Source organism: Ziziphus jujuba, chromosome 3 (assembly GCF_031755915.1).
Source record: "Ziziphus jujuba cultivar Dongzao chromosome 3, ASM3175591v1".
NCBI classification, from domain to species: domain Eukaryota; kingdom Viridiplantae; phylum Streptophyta; class Magnoliopsida; order Rosales; family Rhamnaceae; genus Ziziphus; species Ziziphus jujuba.
In genome coordinates, this window is record NC_083381.1 from 20233363 (window position 1) to 20253317 (window position 19955).

Sequence of the window (19955 nt, forward strand, 5' to 3'; positions counted from 1 at the left end):
TTCCCTCACATGGGTTGAATAAGGCTTAGATTGGAATAGGAGAATGTTTGGTATAAACTGAAGGTTGAAATAGGATGTGGGTTAGAAGAGGAAGGGTTAGAATAGGATAAGCTTTAAAATAACCTAATGCTTAAATCTATTCATGGACACCATTATTAAGGTTTTAGTCATTCTTATCCAACCACTATACCTAACTCTGGAACGGATCTGCTTGCCGAATGGGAAGGATAGCTGGAATTGAATTCCCTATCAAACGGTTCTCTTGCTCTTTCTTTCGTTAGTGAATATTTCATCCCATACAACCGTACGGTCAATGCAATTACATGTAATTGCTGATTGATTACATGCAGCCACAAATATTGAACCGTGATAAATGCTTGTCTCCAAATCTGTTATGGCATATGTCATCCATTGTAGCATTTCTGTATGTATATATATAAAATATAATATATTGATAATACAATTGTTTTATTAGCTTCCCATAAACTATTCGTCTCTCAATTATTATTTCCTTTATGCTTCAAAAAATAAAAAATAAAAAATTATGAGGGTCATATTATGATACTAGTTCTAATAATATCTAATAAATTATTAATCAAAATGTAAGCATGAATGGGTCAAATTATGTTCCTTCATTGGGAGGTTGATTTATTAATAGATATATACCAAAGTAATCAGCATATAGAATACACGGGAAAAAAGGGAGCACTAATTGGAAAAAAGGAAATTCCGTTCAATTAATACATGTTTAAGGATATTAAATGAAGCCATCAAGATTGAACTTTGTATTATATTCCAAAAAAAGAAAAAAAGAAAAAAAAGGAAACCTTGTCTTTAATCAATGTTTATGTCACCATTACTTTATTTTCCCAGTCAAACCTTTGACGACGTTAGATTTGAACAAATATTTGGAGGCAAGCATAGAAAATTTTTTGGATATACAATGCTAGATTCCCTGTCGGTGCGCACCCAACAAGATAAAGCCATGGATAGCACTAAATCCATGTCATTTCAAATTAAAAAAATCCGGATCGACATCTTTTACAATTATAAATTCCTTCCACTTTCATCCATATATTTTTATTTTCTGTTATTATTATCAGTTTTTCTCTTTTAGTACTTCTATTGTCTCACTTTCACTTCCCGTTTATTTTCATTGTTGAAGAACAAACTCTACCTCATCTCTTAAGATAAAGAGGCTCAAGAAACGTTCCAACAATTTTTCCATCTCTATGAGTAAACAATCGATTTTCTGACAGCATAATCTGCATATTCAACTTATGATAGTAGCTGGTTTTGAGGAGAGTTCTGGTAATAATAATGGAGAAGAGATTTCTTGTTTTTTTCACTTTGGAAAAGGACGCGTGAGGGAAGTGAAAGTGAGAAGAAGATAAAAGAAAACAAAAATAAATACATAAAATATGGATTAAAGAGGAACGCCCTTAAATACTTTAGAGAATGCCTATAATTTAATTTATTATTATTTTTTTAATAAATGATTTGGATTTAGTGCTACACATGGCACTGTTTAATTCACCATGCACACTAATGCGGAATCCGACAGGGCACATATTGTTAATTCTTCAAAAAACTAACGATAGGCCTGAGTTTAGATTTGTGAAATTGTGTGCAGCTTTATTCGATAACATCTCTGTAACACACCGTTTCAAAATAGGCCGAAATTTTCTCACATTGATGAAGGTTGACCAGGTTTGACTGCTGTTGACTGAGAAGGATTAAATTTTAACATTTTGATTTGGTTAGAATTCTACATTGACTAAGGCACCATTGCACAGTATGTATCAGCCCGAGTCCGTGGACTAGTAGTACGTCGAAAATGAAGTTACCGTTTGAAAGTTATAAGCAAAACAAAGTGCGGCCCGAACTGTCTAAGGTGCTGAAGTTGACTTTTTTTTTTGGGTAAATTTGAGCTTTGAATCATATATAGTTGTGAAGTATTCATCGATACAAGTTTATAGACTAGGAGCAGGCTTAATTTGGACATGTAATTTGAAAGTTATAGACCCACCAAACTGTCCTAGATAGCATTTACTGTTCATCAATCACTGTATGTGAACAATATTGCCAAGTGTCATTTGCCGGGCCAACCTGTGAGTGCACAGTGGCATCCACAGGAGGTGTTTTCATTGGCTGAGAAGGGGGTGAGAGGATAGAGAAGGAAGAGAGAGAACGAGAAAGAGGAGAGGGGAGAGAGAGAGAGAGAGAGAGAAAGGAACAGGCCACTGATGGTTGGCTGTGCTCCGGAAAATATATAATTTAACAATTTTTTTTTATTTTTATTTTTTTTTTTGATAAGTATTCATATTAACATATATACATGAAAACACCAACATAACAATCTATATCAAATAGACTAAAACATCAATATACAGATCCCGTCTGGTCTGCCCAAACAAATTGAGGCCTATATGATCTCTTGCAAACCCACTCTCGAATCGTCACTCGAATCCACCCTAAAACTACGAAATGTAGATTTTGCAATCTCATAGAATACTTCATTTGAACTGCCTAGTTCTGTACTGATAGGTAGCAGAGTATCCTGACTAGCTTGTTGTATAACAAATGAAAGGGAAAAAATTTTAGCTGCAACATATCTGAAAGGCACTCCGCTATCCTTACAATGTTGATCAACTTTCTTAAGCAAATTAGTTGATCCATTCTTCAATGACACATCAGAAGTATCATAAACAAAAACTGCAACATCACAGGCGGCCAAAGCCTTCCCACCACTTAACAGAAGTATGCCAACTGTATCTTCAGGGAACTCTCTCAACACAAGAAACTTCTTAGCTCCCCGACACTGATCAACATCATTAACTGCATAGTGGCGATCATCAGAGGTTGGAATATAAGTATCATCACGATTCAATGACCTTATAAGAAAAGATCATCAGAGGTTGGAATATAAGTATCATCATGATTCAATGACCTTATAAGGAAAGAATCAAGTAATGCAGACTTTCCGGACTTCTTTGGGCCAAAGACAAAGCATTGGAAAACATTTCTTCCTGGTTGTTGTTGCAATTGGCAATCTGTACTACTACTCTTTCTAGTTACACAAATAGCAGATGTAGGTTCCCCACCATAACCAATGTATGAAAGATTCTTCATGCTAAAAGTTGGGTCCAGAAGTGTCATGAGAGACTACAGTGATAAAAATCCGTCGAGTCATAGCTCATTTTTCTCAGCATCATGCTTATAGGGAGACTCGGCAAAAGGAGATCGTGGAGCCGTATCAAATAATTCAATCATTTCATTCTGTGTAAGAGCACCATTGCAATCAAGATCAAACCAATTAAAGATCCCTCTAAGAAACTTGATGGCTTCGTCTGACAGCTCTGCACGAGTCTCATGATCAGGAGCTAGTCCCACTGTTGAAGGTGAGATGACAAAATCTGGAAGTTGTAAATCATCATTGTATCCAAATTGCCTAAGGAAAACAAAGTATGATAATCATACTCTTTGTGGAGATTCAAAATAAAATATGTGAATATTTCGAAATTAGTCCCATCTTTATGAGTTCCTCCATGAAAAATATCTTATTCAAAAGCTTTGATTTAAGCATCTTCTGAACATTCTCAACAATTGTGTAACAAAATATTTCACCTGGAATTTTTTGAAATCTTCGAATTTGACAATACTATCTTTATCATAGTCATAAATTAAAAATATCCGCTTCAGGGGAACCCTAAGTTTTGGCCTAAGTATTGGATTCAAATAATAATCCACCCCATCAAGTACTGGAATCCTTGGTTCAAGCACAAGTTTTTGTGATTGTGAATAAATGAAAACCTTTTGAATCTTATTGAGTGAAAAAGCTAAACATTCATAGAATTTCACAACATTCTTAATTTGCTTAAGACACCAAAGCTCTGAATCCAAGTTTGTATTCTCATCTTTCAGATCCATTTTACAGGCTGACACTATAATTGGAGCCTCAATCTCTAGCTGATTTAAGTATAGGAATTCAGATTTTATGCAATGAAACAGGAGTGTAAGGCTTATCACATGCAATAATAAGCACAGTAGCATCAGCCTGCTTCAGCTTTTTAAAATTTTCTTCATCATCAAAGCTGCCGGAGGACGTATCAACGGCTATGATAGATAGAGGATAAGAGTCAGGGTGAAAAACCCTCTGGCAGCACATCAGGCATATCATCAGCCTCATCATAGGCATCTATATCATAATCATCCTCCGATGGCGACGTCAGGCTCCTCATGGGCATGGACATTATCTAACTTAGGCACTTTGGTAGCAGCATCAGGCTCATCATAGGCAGAGGCATGGGCATCATCATCTCCATCACATGGGGTAGATTCCAGTGAACATAGGAAATTAAGGTGGATTTACCGGTACCAGAATCTCCTGCCACCACAACTCGGATCTCACTTCGGCCGTAATATATATCTGGCTCAATATTTTATATTCTTTCTATGTCATGGTAGATTTTGGAAGGCATCGAAACCAATAGAATTTTACCACTCTCTGTTTTGAATCACTGTCTCGTCCATATCCACATTCAAAACTAATGGGGCCCATAGCCCAACAACAATTCAAACATATACATAAAAAATTAAAAAGTGATTGTATGTGTGTAGTGACTCTCACAACCATAGGTTTGGGAAAAAAAAATTGTCATTTTGGCTTGCTAAGAGTCCATGGATCAAACTAACTTGAAGTCTTGAACCACCAATCACCAATAAAACCAATTAATTTAATGCCCCACTTGGTTTACAAGCCTTTGTTACGGGGCTCAGGGATTAAGGTGCCTAAGATAAGTGTGTACAAACATTAATTTTTATTTTTTTATTCTTAATCGAGAAAAAATTTTAACTTTTGTATACTCTAAAAAAGAAAAAAAGAAGAGGAGGGGGGGGGGGGGGGGGGGAACTGTTGAAAAATTTCCAACTTTTACTTCTACCTTCTTTCTTCCTACTCTTCACGTATCTTTCCTCTCCGGTTATAAATTGATACTTCTTTTTGGTAATTTTATTTTGTTGTTATGATTTTTGTGTGGTTCCACAGTTGAAATGATATCTAAAATGTCAAATCTTAATCACTAGAATCAATTGAACAAATTGTTTTTTGCCCATTTAGCTCTATTATTCATATTTAACCCGTATTCTTTTTGGTCTTAGTGTTAGTGCTACTAACAACTTTCCTAATCCAAATCATGTTTTGTTTATTTGGTGCTCTGAATCTAGCTTGTGCATATGAATGCGTTCTTCTGTACTTTCTTGGATTTAATTTAAGTATTTTTGAGATACATTAATTCCTAGTACCAAAAAGAGATGCATAATTCTAACTTTCAATCACATAAGTTTGATGCTTGTAGTGATCTTGTTTTCATTTTTGTGGAATTCAACTTACAATCTGCTGCCTTTAGCTTCACTGCAAGGCCGAGCCATTACCATGGTAGAATTCGAGCTTTTTATTGCATTGCTTCCATCACTTTATCAAGGTTGCCTCTTACATGGAAGAGCACCAAGAGGAACACCCTTATCACCCTGACAGCAGTTATACTTCCCTTCTTGAACTCTGTAAGTGCAAAGGAGGATCTCAAATGTCCTTGTATCTATATACAAGCAGATGTTATATTTATTGATTTAGTTTGCAATCAATCTTTGAAATGTAATGGAAAATAAACATATTGAACAAGCAAAATTAAGTACAAAAATTGACTCAAAACCTTACATGTGATATTTGATTTGAGAGTTTGGCAAGAATGTAGAACTTGCTCGATACACCGGGGGAAATGATCACAAGATCCCATCTTGTTTCAGCATTTTCCTAGCTGAAAGGAATGGCCAGCCAGGGTTGAGGTAGGTGAAGAAACAAAGAAATTAAGTTTTTATGGAGTTTGATGTGGTTTGGTTTATTTCTCATCACTCTTTTTTCACATATTCAACAGACAATATGTGGGCATTTCCCAAGTTCATGTATTAATTTATCATATAATAATAATTTATTTATAGGTTTAATGAACTATGGCTGAAAGACTAAACTAATTAGCAGAGCCTTCCTAAGTTGCTACTTGAATTATGTAAAAGAGTACAATACTTTATAGGAATTATAAGAATAATAACTATTGAAACTATGTAAACGGTAAATGGAACCATATATACATATATATATATATATGTGTGTGTGTGTGTATTTTTTGCAGAAATGAAATTTCTATTTTGGAGAATTTCATCATGACCCTTTCACATTTCATTTTTGTTTCACCTGAGCCGTTTATAAGTTGACTGATGGTTTGACCAGCAATGGGCTAATATGAAACAAAATTTGAATGTGAAGGGTTGCAATGAAAATTTACGAATGTAAGAGATGCAGTTTCGCAAAGCATGCAAAACAGAATCCCAAACTGAAGAACGTTCCCTGTATAAGGTCCCCACCGTACCAATTCACAGAACGTCCTCTCCCATTTTTCATTATCAAGTAAGGGTCATTAAAACTTACCAAAACTTGGAGATACCCTTTTGCACCTTTTTCCAATCCTGTTTCAACTCTCTCCCAAAAGAAACGAGGGTTCTTCATGAAGGCCAAGAACAGCGGGAGGTTTACTCGTTCATTGCCACTTTCAGATGGTTTTTTGGACAAGCTAGAGCTAATGATTGGCACTGGAATCCAAATGAAGCTCTTACTTATATAATATTTATATATGATGGGCATGGCAACAACTATGTCTATGAGTAGGTTTGACTATGACTGGCTTATAGAAAAGTTTGAAACAGAGTCAGGATGCTTCATGACTTTAAATTTTCATGGAGTCTTGGCTCAGATAGGTTTGGTTTTTCATCACACATATATGCGTTCTTTATATATCTCAAATTCATTATGATCGTGTATATAAGCATTTATTAATTTATCATCCATATGCAGATGGTGGAGAGTAATTCAGCAAGGTAAATTGTGTCCTAGGTCATGGACAAAATCAATCCAAGTCAATATCAATAGTAAAAGTAGTTTTCTTATTACTCTCTTACAATAGTTGAACAGATTAAACCTCAAACTAATTGGAATTAAGATCTGAATCACAACAAAATTAACCATTTGTAGCGAAAGTGGATCTACATGATGCAGCAAGCCCATCCGACCGCCAAAGCCGCACCATGCACTATTACATTTCCAGCACCAACAGCCAGCCTCGCATATTGTAAAAAGTTTCTTTCCTGCAGCATATGTACCATAACATTCTCAAGTAATTAATAAAAATGATGATCGATCTCCTAAATTAATCATGAATTTCCAATATAAGTGTACTATTTGTAAATACAAAGACCTGACTAATTGCAATCTATATACACGTTCAATTTGCAATGTTGTTTTAGAGTACTTAAAACTCACTGGTTCATGCCGTCTATGCATACGCGCATGTTCCCAGGGGATTGCCTCTTGACGCCCAGCTTCTCGACGAACTACTTCACGGGCTGCTGCCTCATGTCTGGCAACCGCCTGATTACGTGCTGCTGCTGCTTGGCGTGCTGCCTCACGTGCCTTCGCCTGCCGTTCAACCTCACGGAAACCTGCCTCTTGACGAGCTGCTGCCGGACGTTCAACCCCGCGGCGAGCTGCCTCTTGATGGGCTGCGGCCCGACGTTCAATCTCGCGGCGAGCTGCATCACGGGCAGCCGCCTGACGTTCAAGCTCACGGCGAGCTGCATCACGGGCTGCCGCCTGACGTTCAAGCTCACGGCGAGCTGCATCACGGGCTGCCGCCTGACGTTCAAGCTCACGGCGAGCTGCATCACGGGCTGCAGCCTGACGTTGAAGCTGTCGTTGAGCTGCATCACGGGCTGCTGCCCGGAGCGCTGCCTCTTGAGCCTGTGCTTGACGGGCTGCTTCTTGACGAGCGGCTGCCTGACGTACCATCTCACGGCGAGCTGCATCACGGGCTGCTGCCAGGCGGGCTGCCTCTCGAGCCTGTGCTTGACGGGCTGCTTCTTGACGAGCTGCTGCCTGACGGGCCACCTCACGGTGAGCTGCATCATGGGCTGCTGCTTGACCGGCTGCCATATGAGCTTGATGGCCTGGCAGCCGGTGTACCCCATGCCGGGCTCTGGCTTGAGGATCAGCAGGCGGTCGTTGACGTTGCATTGCGATCGGTGAAAAATCGGAGTAGTTACTGAAATGATTTCATTGTTCAAGTGCTTTCTTGTCCTGCGTTTATCTTGGTTCAATTGTATTTTTAATAGCCAGTGGAAATTTTATTTACTTATTTATTTTTTATTACTATTATAATAATTATAACTTGGTCAGGAGTTTTTTCTTATTTGTTCAAGTAATCCTAATTTTCAAAGTTTCGCATATCATATTTAATTATGATTTCTATTTTCAAACAGAAAGCTAAAAGCAACTCTAAAGAGGATTCTTTATTTGTTTTATGTCAGTTTTGCTCTAGAACGGCTATATCAGTTTTGCTCTAGAACGGCTATATCCATTTTGCAATTAATTATTTTTTTGCTATTAGCAGTTAGCTTGGTAGGGTATAAATTTTTTTAAAATTTTTTTAATTTTTTAAATTTTTGTAGCTAACATTAACTTAAATTAAAAGATTACGGGGTCTACAACCTTCTTTCAACAGCAAGAGAAGGAGATATTTAGGCCAAAAAGTACAAACTTAATCAATATTCATGTAAAATAATCAACCAAATTACTTTTTTGCTATTAGAATTAGGTTGGTAAGGTATAAGGCTTAATTCATAACAAAAATTTTTAAAATGTATTTGAAAAAATTATGAAATTTGAGATAAATTATTAATCCCAATATAAGCATGAGTGGGTCAAATTAGATTCCTTCCTCGGAAAGTTAAGTGATGTATATGTACCAAATTAATCAGCATAAATTATCCGGGAAAAAACAGGAGCATTAATTAACAAAAGGAAATTCCATTCAACTAATACAAGAATATATCTATGGCGAAGATTTTCTGGTGTTTTACTATGGAAAAGAACGCGTGAGGAAAGTGAAAGTGAGAAGAAGATAACATAAAATAAAATAAATAAATAAAATATGAATAAAAGTGGAACCGCGTTAAAACTAAAACATTAGAGGATTCCTGTCTGGATTGTTTTTAAATGATTTGGATTGAGGGCTACACATGGCACTATTCAATTGGCAGTGTATATTACCAAAATATTACCGTAGCATGTCAACATGATCACAGATTTATTATTATTATTTTTTGGCTAAGAAGAGATCAATTGGTGATAGTCTCAGGCAAAACGTGTGGACTTGGTCTGTCAACCATATGCATTTAAATTAATATAGTTTATAATCTTTTATTAAATTAAAATTCATTTTCGATGGTTATTAAATTTTTATTTAAAATATGAGATCTGAATCATCTGATCTATTAATACAATTCGGCCTCATCAATAAGAAATTTTATCTTAATAAAATAAAATAAAATAAATTTTATTTGAAAGTAACGGTTTTATATATATTATTTGCAAGAATATATATTTATTGTAACTAAAAGCATTTTTTTTTTTTCTCATTGACCATAGATTCTTTAAATGGTCTTATATTTTTAATCAAAGAGAAACTGAACATGTGATCTCCATGATTTTTCAACATCATATCAACGTCATTCATCAATTAATATATAAAAGAATTATATGATTTTAATAGTTTAATACTCCATTATTTGGTTTTGTCCTCAATTTTGTTATGTTGATTGTGAATTCCTTTTCTTTTCTTTTCTTTTCTTTATTTTTTTTTTATTTTTTTTTTATTTTTTTTTATTTTTTTTTCCTTCGTCTCTCTTGCTCTAATAAAAAGAAAGATTGTTGAAAATTTCCAACTTTTACTTCCAACTTCTTTCTTCCTCCGATTATAATTTGATATTTCTTTTGGGTAATTTTAGTTTGCTTATTACGATTTTTGTATAGTTCTATAGTTGAATTCAAATCCATATCAAATAATGGAATCCTTGGTTTAAGCACAAGTGTTTGTGCATAATTGAAAACCTTATGAATCTTATTGAGTGACGAAGCAGAACATTCATGGAATTTCACAACATTCTTAATTTGCTTGAAACGCCAACGCTCTGAATCCAAGTTTGTATCCTCATCCTTTAGATCCATTTTACAGGCAGCCACTATAATTGGAGCCTCAATCTCCAGCTGATTAAATATAGGAATTCGGATTTTTATGCAATGAAACAAGAATGTAAGGCTTATCACATGCAAAAGTAAGCACAATAGCATTAGCCTGCTTCAGATTTTTAAAATTTTCTTCATCATCAAAGCTGCCGGAGGACGTATGTTGGATATGACAGATAGAGGATAACAGTCACGGTGAAAAACCCTGTGGCAGGGCTCTAGTTTCCACCACATCAGGCATATCATCAGCCTCATCATAGGCATCTATATCATAATCATCCTCCAGTGGCAACGTCAGGCTCCTCATGAGCATGGACATTATCTAACTTAGGCACTTTAGGCAGAGGCATGGACATCATCACCATCATATGGGGTAGATACCAGTGAACATAGGAAATCAAGATGGATTTTCCGGTACCAGGATCTCCGGCCACCACAACTCGGATCTCACTTCGGCCGTAATAATATATCTGGCTCACTATTTTTTATTCTTTCTATGTCTTGATAGATTTTGGAAGGCATCGAAACCAATAGAAATTTACCTCTCTGTTTTGAAGCACTGTCTCGCCCATATCCACATTCAAAACTAATGGGGCCCATAGCCCAACAACATCCAAAAAACACGATTTCAAACAAATAAATACAAAATCAAAAAGTGATTGTACGTGTGTGGTGACCCGACTTCAAACAAATAAATACAAAATTAAAAAGTGATTTTATGTGTGTGGTGGCTCTCAGAACCAACACAACCAGTCAATTTAATGCCCCACTAGGTTTACAAGCCTTTGTTTCAAGGCTCGGGGACTGACGTATCTAGATAAATGTATATAAAAATCAAATTTTTTTAAATTCTTAATCGATGTGGTAATATTACTTTTTAGTGAAAGAGATTTCAACTTTTATATACTCTAAAAAAATAAAAAAAGGAAAAAACAAATAGTCGAAAATTTCTAACTTTTACTTCTAACTTCTTTCTATCTACTCTTCATGATAAAATTGATATATCTTTTGGGTAATTTTATTTTGCTTGTTGTGATTTTTGTGTTGTTCCACAGTTGAAATGATATCTAAAATGTCAAATCTTAATCACTAGAATCAATAAAACAAATTATTTTGTGCTCATTTAGCTCTATTATTCATACTAGACCCATATTCTTTTTGGTCTTAGTGTTGGTGCTACTAACAACTTTCCGAATCCATATCATGTTCTGTTTATTTAGTGCTATGTGTCACGTTCCGTGCAAAAGAGGTGAAAATCTTGAGATTTAGCCGGAAGGTTCTACATTCTTCATGAAGATTCAAGAGAAGCTTGGAAGATTCTAGAAGATTCAAAAGAAGCCTAGACTAATGTAGATGAGAATCTCTCTAGAAGAATCCTTATAAATATCTAGTAGAATACTCTAAAACCTCATTTAGATGTATGCCATGTGTACATATCTAAAACTTTGTATTTTTGTGATACGTGTCAAGCCCTCTATATAAAGGGTTGGACTCTCATTTATAACATATCTAAGTATTCTACTATCTTTAGCTTCCGCATTGTGTTGGCTTGTGGGCAAGGATTACTTAGCAAAGGAGGTGCTAAGTGCCGCACGGGAGTGTTGAAACAGTTAGGCTCGTAATAGTTGGTATCAAAGCCAATTGCTACTTAAGCATACCGTTGGTGTAACGTGGAAGTAGGCAAGATGGCTAGTTTGGAGGTTACCATCAATGTGGAGGGATCTACCGAAGTGCAAGGTCGTGAAAAGCAACACAACCCCAATGCGGGGAGGCAGAGGCATAAGTCAAAGTCCAAGAACGTGATGACTACCGTAGAGTTACGCCTAGAAGAGCATGCGGCTCGAGTGCATGAATGGTTTGAGGCACTGGAGAGTCGCCTAGATGGACTAGAGTCGGAGGACATCACCATCAATCAAGTTGTGAGAGGGTTACTCAATGGGCTAGACGATGCCTTAAGGAGGGAGCTCCGCTCAACACGCGACCAATGCATGGGGGAGGTAGCAGACCTTTATGCAATGTTGGAGAGAGAATTGGATACTATCCACACACAAATGGAGGAAATGCTGGGTGATTGGGCTCTTTGCAAGAGGACGGTGGCGTCGGGGACAACCACCATACACGAGCAACCACAAATCGATGTGCCAAAGCCCAAGTCCTACTTTGAGGCAAGGAATGCGAGGGAGCTCGAGAATTTCCTTTGGGGCTTGGATCAATACTTTGAAGCAATGGGCATTGTGGACGATGCTTCAAAGATTAGAACTGCCACTCTTTACCTCAATGACACGGCCATGCTATGGTGGAGGAGGAGGCATAGTGACATAGAGCAAGATATGTGCACTTTCCATACCTTTGATAACTTTAAAAAGGACTAAAAAGAAAATTTTATCCGGAGAATGCCAAAGATGAGGCAAGGAGTCGCTTTCGACACTCAAGCAAGTGGGCCATATCTGAGAATATATCAAGGAGTTCACTAACTTGGTGTTGGAGAACCTAGACCTATCGGATAAAGACTCCCTTTTCTACTTCATGGATGGACTACAACCTTGAGCAAAGACGGAGTTAAAGAGGCATGGAGTATAAGATCTAACTAGTGCCATTGCAAATGCCGAAAGCTTTATCGACTACATCATTCAAAGGGACTCCTCGAAGCTGATGGAAAAGAAGACCAACTATGGAAAAGGTGGGGGAGAATCAAGCAAGCTCAAAGAAAGCAAAAGAGAGGAAGGTGCACACAAACCTCAAAGCTCGAAATGGAAGCTGCCTAGAGAAGGTAAGGATGCTTCCAAACCTAAGAACTCTTGTTTCTTGTGTGATGGTCCACATTGGGTTAGAGATTGCCCAAAGAGAAAGGCGTTGATGTAACACCCCGTCCCGAACCATGTCGGAATTTTTGCACGTTGACCGAGGTTGACCGTTGATCGAAGGGGTCAAAAGTTGACTTTTTGATCCCGTTGGAATTCTAGGTTGACTAAGGTACCTTTACGGAGTACACGTTGGCACGAGTTCGTAGACTGGTAGCACGTTGAAAACGGAGCTACGGTTTGAAAGTTATGAGCAAAACAAGTTGAGGTCCAAACTGTCCAAGGGGTGCCGGAGTTGACTTTTTATTCATGCAAGGTTGAGCTTTGACTCATGCATGGTTGTGAAGTGCTCGTCGGTACGAGTCCGTAGACTAGCGGCACGTCCGATTTAGACATGTGGTCTGAAAGTTATGGACCTGTAGAGTTTTTCAAACACTGTATTATTTTAATTTAATTTTGAACGTATAACGATGTGCCACGTGTGACTTACTGAAGGTGACCATGTGTCAGCATGGTGAAATGCCACATGTCAACCATGTTTAAAATCAAATTATTTTTTTATTACTTTAAATAGTAATATTATTATTTAATTATTTTTATATATTTTCTTTTATTTTATTTTCTTTTTCTTTTTCTTTTTCTTTTTCCCCACGTGGGAAAACACCCTTCTTTTTTCCTTTTTTTCTTTTTTTTTCTTCTTTTTTCCTTCTTCTTCCCCGAGCATCAAAACACAAAACACGCACAGTTTTTTTTTTTTTTCCACCGGCCGTCTCTCTCTCTCCCGTGTTTAACTTTTCCGGCCACCCATACAGTACACGCGCCGGCCACCGTCCAAGCCCACCACCTCGCAACCTCAGCCACCAAATCTCCCGGCCAGCCGCCGCCGGACGCGCCCAGATCGGGCCGGCTAAGTCGCGACGGCAAGGTGAAATTTTTCCGGCGATTCTCGCCGTTTTCGACCAACCCAGCCCATCCCATACCTCTATCCCACTATTTTCGACCCCTCTGAGTCCATTTCCGGGGTTAGTTTGCCCAAAATCCCCACCGTTTGAAAGATCCCTCAAGTTTAAATCCGGCCGAAGCTTTCCGGCCAAATTCCAGCCACCTCCGGCGGAATTGGGGTCGATGGAGACCGGATTGGTAATTCTCGTTCCACGAGCTTCAATTAGGTATATTATTCGCCTTTTTTGGATAACGTTTGTGTTTTGACCCCCCGGGTACCGAGTATTATTTACCCGATTAAAATATTAATTTATTTGACTGTGTGTGAATTGTGTCTTAGGAGCACGAGTGAGTCATGAAATTGATCCTATAGTGGATCATGGTTTAATTGCGTGCTTGAGGTGAGTGACCCACCTTCAATTTAATTTTGGGAATTTAATTGGTGAATATATTATGTGTGATTTAAATATTTGGAATTTAATTTTTATGTGTTAAATATTTATGTGATTTATTGTGGATTTATTGGTGAATTTATTGGGTTTAAGAAAAGGTGCATTTTACAAATTTATGCCATGTGAAATTATTTTATGGTTTTGAGAATTTTGAAATTCTTGTGGTTTTAATATTAAATTGGGCATGATTTGATTTTCAAATATTTCAAGGAAAATATTTGGTTATGTTGCTGATTTCAATTTTTATAAAATATGCCCATGGAATATTATGAGATTTGATTATTATATTTTGAGAATTATTTATGCTATTGGGAAAATGTAGATATTTGAATTGGTGGATTTGGGAGTTGGTGGATTTGAAAATCATGGAATTTATGGTATTGATTATAAAGAAATTGTGGAGAATTTCCCGGTTCAAGCGGATGGAATATACCCGCTGTGTTTATGCAAAATGTGAAATTTGTTATATAAATTAAATTTGTGGATTTTATGATTTTTAGATGCACCGTGCACGTACTGGTGTTCTGATTATATGTGATATGGATATTGTGCACACGGATATGATTAGCGCGCAGGTGGGTGTGAGTAGCGCGCAGGTGATATTATGAGGTTGTCCTGTGGTTGCCATCGGATGAGGGTGGCCACCCCTCCATGGCCGGGACACCAGGTTAGCAGCGGCGCAGTGGGACGCCACGTGACCGTATGCCAGTTTCTTTCTATAACCTCCTGTCTGGCGGTACCTCGGGACGCTGGGTACTGTTGGCGCCACTAGTATATAGTGGGTTCATCAAATGATTTTCAGAACTGTGTTTTAAAAAAAATAAATTGTTTTAAAACTGTATTGGAATTAAAATTAATTATTACTGTTTCTGGTATTTATTTGATGTCTTGGTTTTCGGGGAATACGAACAAAGGGTTTTGTGAAAAGGTTTTAAAAGGGGAACTTTTCCAACTGAGAGAATTGTAAGGGTTTTGAGAGAAATTATTATTTCCAATTAATTATTATTTATATACTTATTACTGTGATATTATATTGTATAGTAGATAGGGTCACTCACTGAGATTATTAGCATCTCACAGTCTTAAATTCCGTTCCTCTAGGTACCAGGTTGTCGGTGTTTATTCGGAGCGGACTTGACCTTCCTCGCTGTTTTAGTTCGGCAGTACCCGTTTCTTCTTTTATTGCAGTTGTAATATTTCTTTCACTCTTGCTGTATTCTATACTTTTTAGTACTTCATAAAGCTCTGTATACTGTATGGGACACTTATGTATTTATTTTCGCACTGGATTACTGCATTTATATTGAAGTGCTGAAATTTGTGGAACCAACTTGTAGTACTGTGGGAGGAATAAGGGGACAATTTTAGAAGTGTGTTTTCAGTGTAGGTAATTTTTGGTTAGTCCTACTCTTAGGGGAGGTGCTGCCGAATTTTCCGTTGGAAGGTTCGGTGGTATTTCCCTGGGATCAGGGCTTGTCTAGGGTTCCGGGGAAGGAATTCTGGACGGGTCCTGACAGTTGGTATCAGAGCCCTAGGTTCTAGTATTGCTAAGGGACTGTGCATTGTTGTGTGTCCCATCCGTGTCTAATCTCTCGTTTTACCCGTCTTAAAGTGTTCTTTCCGTTTGTCTCGAAGCAAATTCTTTGCCCGAGTTTGAATAACTCTAATCTTCGAGGGTGTCAACTAGGATCATCTAGCCTAACGGGGAATTCCTATGGCCTAGTCGATGGTCGAGGATGCCTTTTCTTTTTGAGGGTCAAGCTTATCATCGTGAATGGTTTCCATTTCGTTCATGGAGAAGAAGGATGATTGCCTAAGGATGTGTGTCGATCGATTTCAAGGCGTCAAAATATTTTTTCCGATCGATTATCAAAATTAAATACTTTTCAAAGTGGTATTTGAAATTAATGGTGTTTTATTCAAGTATTTATGGTTTGTGTTCGTACATGTATTTGTATGTTATATTGTTTGATATTATACTGCACCATATGGAGGCGGCGAACCAATGTGGTCCATGTAGAGCTAGCCCCATGATCATGTTGCCTACGAGTCCAGGGGATTGGACGGCCAATATAGGCGACCACCCTGGTTTGTATTGGTAGCAGAGTATCGGCGACAGTTGGAATCATGGATTACGTAGCATGTAGAAGGTGTCGTACGTACCTCCATTACAAGCGTGCATATTTTATTTTATGCTATGGATTTTAAGATATGATTTTGTGCACTTATTCATGTTTTTATTATTGTTTCAATGTGGAGTTTTAACAATTGCCTATGCAAGTTAGGTATATTTGAAAAATATATTTTATTATTTGTTTTATGTTATGGTTTTTCCAAGAGCGACTTAAGGGTTAAGTATCGCCAGTCGAGAATCCAAAGCAGGGTATCGTTGAGTTCAAAAAGGAGATCCTAAAGGACGCACGTGATTCAATGTATGCGATACACCCCAAGGGTATAAAGATGTATGGAATGCTCACTAGATGACATTATGGTTTGGCACGATAGAGGAAGTTGTAGGATTCGAATAAAGGTACTTAAGTCACCGACAAGTAAAAGTGGGGAATAGAAACGTTTGAAGTAGTTTCGATCCTTGCCCATTTCCATGTCGGGTGGGGAGATGTAAACATGGATTTCGTGCTTAAATTATCATTCATAAAGAGAAGGTACGACAGCGTTTAAAGAATCAAGCAAGATCCAGATAGCGATTAAAGTTCTACTTGGTTGTTGATGAGGTTAATGAGATGAGGGTGATTCCTTAGGCATGGTTAGATGATTAAGCATGGTTATTTTCATTCTAGAAGCTAAGATCTTGATATCTTATTTCCTTGGAGATTTAAGGTTCGTATAGGTGGTGCTTTATCGATTCAAGGTGGTTGATATTGTTGGTGATAATTTACAATGATAAGGAGTATGATTTTTGGGACGTAGTTAGAATTTAAGAAGTGTGGAATACTTTATTGGGTTAAGGATCTAGTGATTTGTTCATAGTATTGGTGGTGATGCTAGAATTAAGATTTAAATTCCTTATTGCTTGAGGTGTGGATTCATAGAATTTATTTGAAATGGGGGAAACTTAGGGTTTTCAAGAATGGTATTTGGATGTTGAGAAATTTTATTCATGACCTTGATGAATTTAGTTAAAAGAAAGATTGATGTTTGTCGAGGTTAAGACTATTGGTTAATCAATGAGGAGCAAGGGTTTTATAATTGTAAGTACTAGGAGGGTAATCGAAGACAAGTGAATTAATCTCAACCTTAACTTGGTGATACCAGTATTTGAGGAAATTAGACTTAAGTTTTAATCTTACCTTTTGAATTGCTGATCGAGTTACGAGAGTTGGTTGTTGGTTTAAGGATGCATGCTTCAGAAGCACTTTATAGTTAGCGTTCGACTATGACCAAGACTTGCAGATCGTGTTCTCGTGGACTAATTTGAATATCCTTAATTAGTGGGCATGAGAAGGAAAGTTGCACAAGAGGAAAGTTAAAGTCACTATTAGGCGTGATGGTAGTATAGTGATAGTGGATGAGGCCTCTATTATACTTGCTAAGTTACGCTGCCAACAAGTGGAAGCGGGAAAGCAGACATCGGCATGCAGCGTAATTCACGTGTTGTTGCTACAAAAGGACATCGAAGACCTGTCAGAGTCTCATGGTGAATTAACTTAGTCAAGGAAGCGAAGTGGAAGCTCGATGCACAAATCCACGACTGATGTTCTTATGCGTTTCAGCGACGTAAGAAATTTCGAGGACGAAATTTTTGTAAGGGGGGAAGGTTGTAACACCCCGTCCCGAACCATGTCGGAATTTTTGCACGTTGACCGAGGTTGACCGTTGATCGTTGACCGTTGACCGAAGGGTCAAAAGTTGACTTTTTGATCCGGTTGGAATTCTAGGTTGACTGAGGTACCGTTACGGAGTACACGTTGGCACGAGTTCGTAGACTAGTAGCACATTGAAAACGGAGCTACGATTTGAAAGTTATGAGCAAAACAAGTTGAGGTCCAAACTGTCCAAGAGGTGCCGGAGTTGACTTTTTATTCATGCAAGGTTGAGCTTTGACTCATGCATGGTTGTGAAGTGCTCGTCGATACGAGTCCGTAGACTAGCGGCACGTCCGATTTAGACATGTGGTTTGAAAGTTATGGACCTGTAGAGTTTTTCAAACACTGTATTATTTTAATATTAATTTTGAACGTATAACGATGTGCCACGTGTGACTTACTGAAGGTGACCATGTGTCAGCATTTTTGAAATGCCACATGTCAACCATGTTTAAAATCAAATTATTTTTATTATTATTTTAAATAATAATATTATTATTTAATTATTTTTATATATTTTATTTTATTTTCTTTTCTTTTTCTTTTTCTTTTTCTTTTTCCCCACGTGGGAAAACACCCTTCTTTTTTCTTCTTTTTTCCTTCTTCTTCCCCGAGCATCAAAACACAAAACACGCACAGTTTTTTTTTTTTCTCCCACCGGCCGTCTCTCTCTCTCCCGTGTTTAACTTTTCCGGCCACCCATACAGTACACGCGCCAGCCACCGTCCAAGCCCACCACCTCGCGACCTCAGCCACCAACTCTCCCGGCCAGCCACCGCCGGACGCGCCCAGATCGAGCCGGCCAAGTCGCGGCGGCGAGGTGAAATTTTTCCGGTGATTCTCGCCGTTTCCGACCAACCCAGCCCATCCCATACCTCTATCCCACTATTTTTGACCCCTCTGAGTCCATTTCCGGGGTTAGTTTGCCCAAAATCCCCACTGTTTGAAAGCTCCCTCAAGTTTAAATCCGGCCGAAGCTTTCCGGCCAAATTCCGGCCATCTCCGGCGGAATTGGGGTCGATGGAGACCGGATTGGTAATCCTCGTTCCACGAGCTTCGATTCGGTATATTATTCGCCTTTTTTGGATAACGTTTGTGTTTTGACCTCCCGGGTACCGGGTATTATTTACCCGATTAAAATATTAATTTATTTGACTGTGTGTGAATTGTGTCTTAGGAGCACGGGTGAGTCATGAAATTGATCCCATGGTGGATCATGGTTTAATTGCGTGCTTGAGGTGAGTGATCCACCTTCAATTTAATTTTGGGAATTTAATTGGTGAATATATTATGTGTGATTTAAATATTTGGAATTTAATTTTTATGTGCCAAATATTTGTGTGATTTATTGTGGATTTATTGGTGAATTTATTGGGTTTAAGAAAAGGTGCGTTTTACAAATTTATGCCATGTGAAATTATTTTATGGTTTTGAGAATTTTGAAATTCTTGTGGTTTTAATATTAAATTGGGCATGATTTGATTTTCAAATATTTCAAGGAAAATATTTGGTTATGTTGCTGATTTCAATTTTTATAAAATATGCCCATGGAATATTATGAGATTTGATTATTATATTTTGAGAATTATTTATGCTATTGGGAAAATGTGGATATTTGAATTGGTGGATTTGGGAGTTGGTGGATTTGAAAATCATGGAATTTATGGTATTGATTATAAAGAAATTGTGGAGAATTTCCCGGTTCAAGCGGATGGAATATACCCGCTGTGTTTATGCAAAATGTGAAATTTGTTATATAAATTAAATTTGTGGATTTTATGATTTTTAGATGCACCGTGCACGT

At 37.6% G+C, this 19955-nt stretch overlaps 1 protein-coding gene and 1 pseudogene across 1 annotated transcript; both read right to left on the minus strand.

Moving 5' to 3' along the window:
* Positions 1-5478: 5478 nt before the first annotated feature.
* Positions 5479-19955, minus strand: part of LOC107422718 (uncharacterized) — a 37644-nt pseudogene continuing 23167 nt past the window's right edge.
* Positions 6895-8419, minus strand: LOC112492340 (uncharacterized). Its single transcript, XM_048477125.2, has 2 exons — positions 7373-8419; positions 6895-7197 (listed from the first exon to the last, which is right to left on the minus strand). Exons 1-2 carry the CDS (start codon positions 8120-8122, stop codon positions 7096-7098), a joined length of 852 nt encoding a protein of 283 aa, XP_048333082.1. The 5' UTR covers positions 8123-8419; the 3' UTR covers positions 6895-7095.

What these genes read in the sequence shown, in the direction of transcription:
- LOC112492340 (XM_048477125.2), bottom strand. Translation starts at nt 8,122, where the DNA reads ATGCAACGTCAACGACCGCCTGCTGATCCTCAAGCCAGAGCCCGGCAT. An exon ending in TGCATAGACGGCATGAACCA is followed by an intron (nt 7,198 to 7,372) that starts GTGAGTTTTAAG and finishes CATATGCTGCAG; the next exon opens with GAAAGAAACTTTTTACAATA.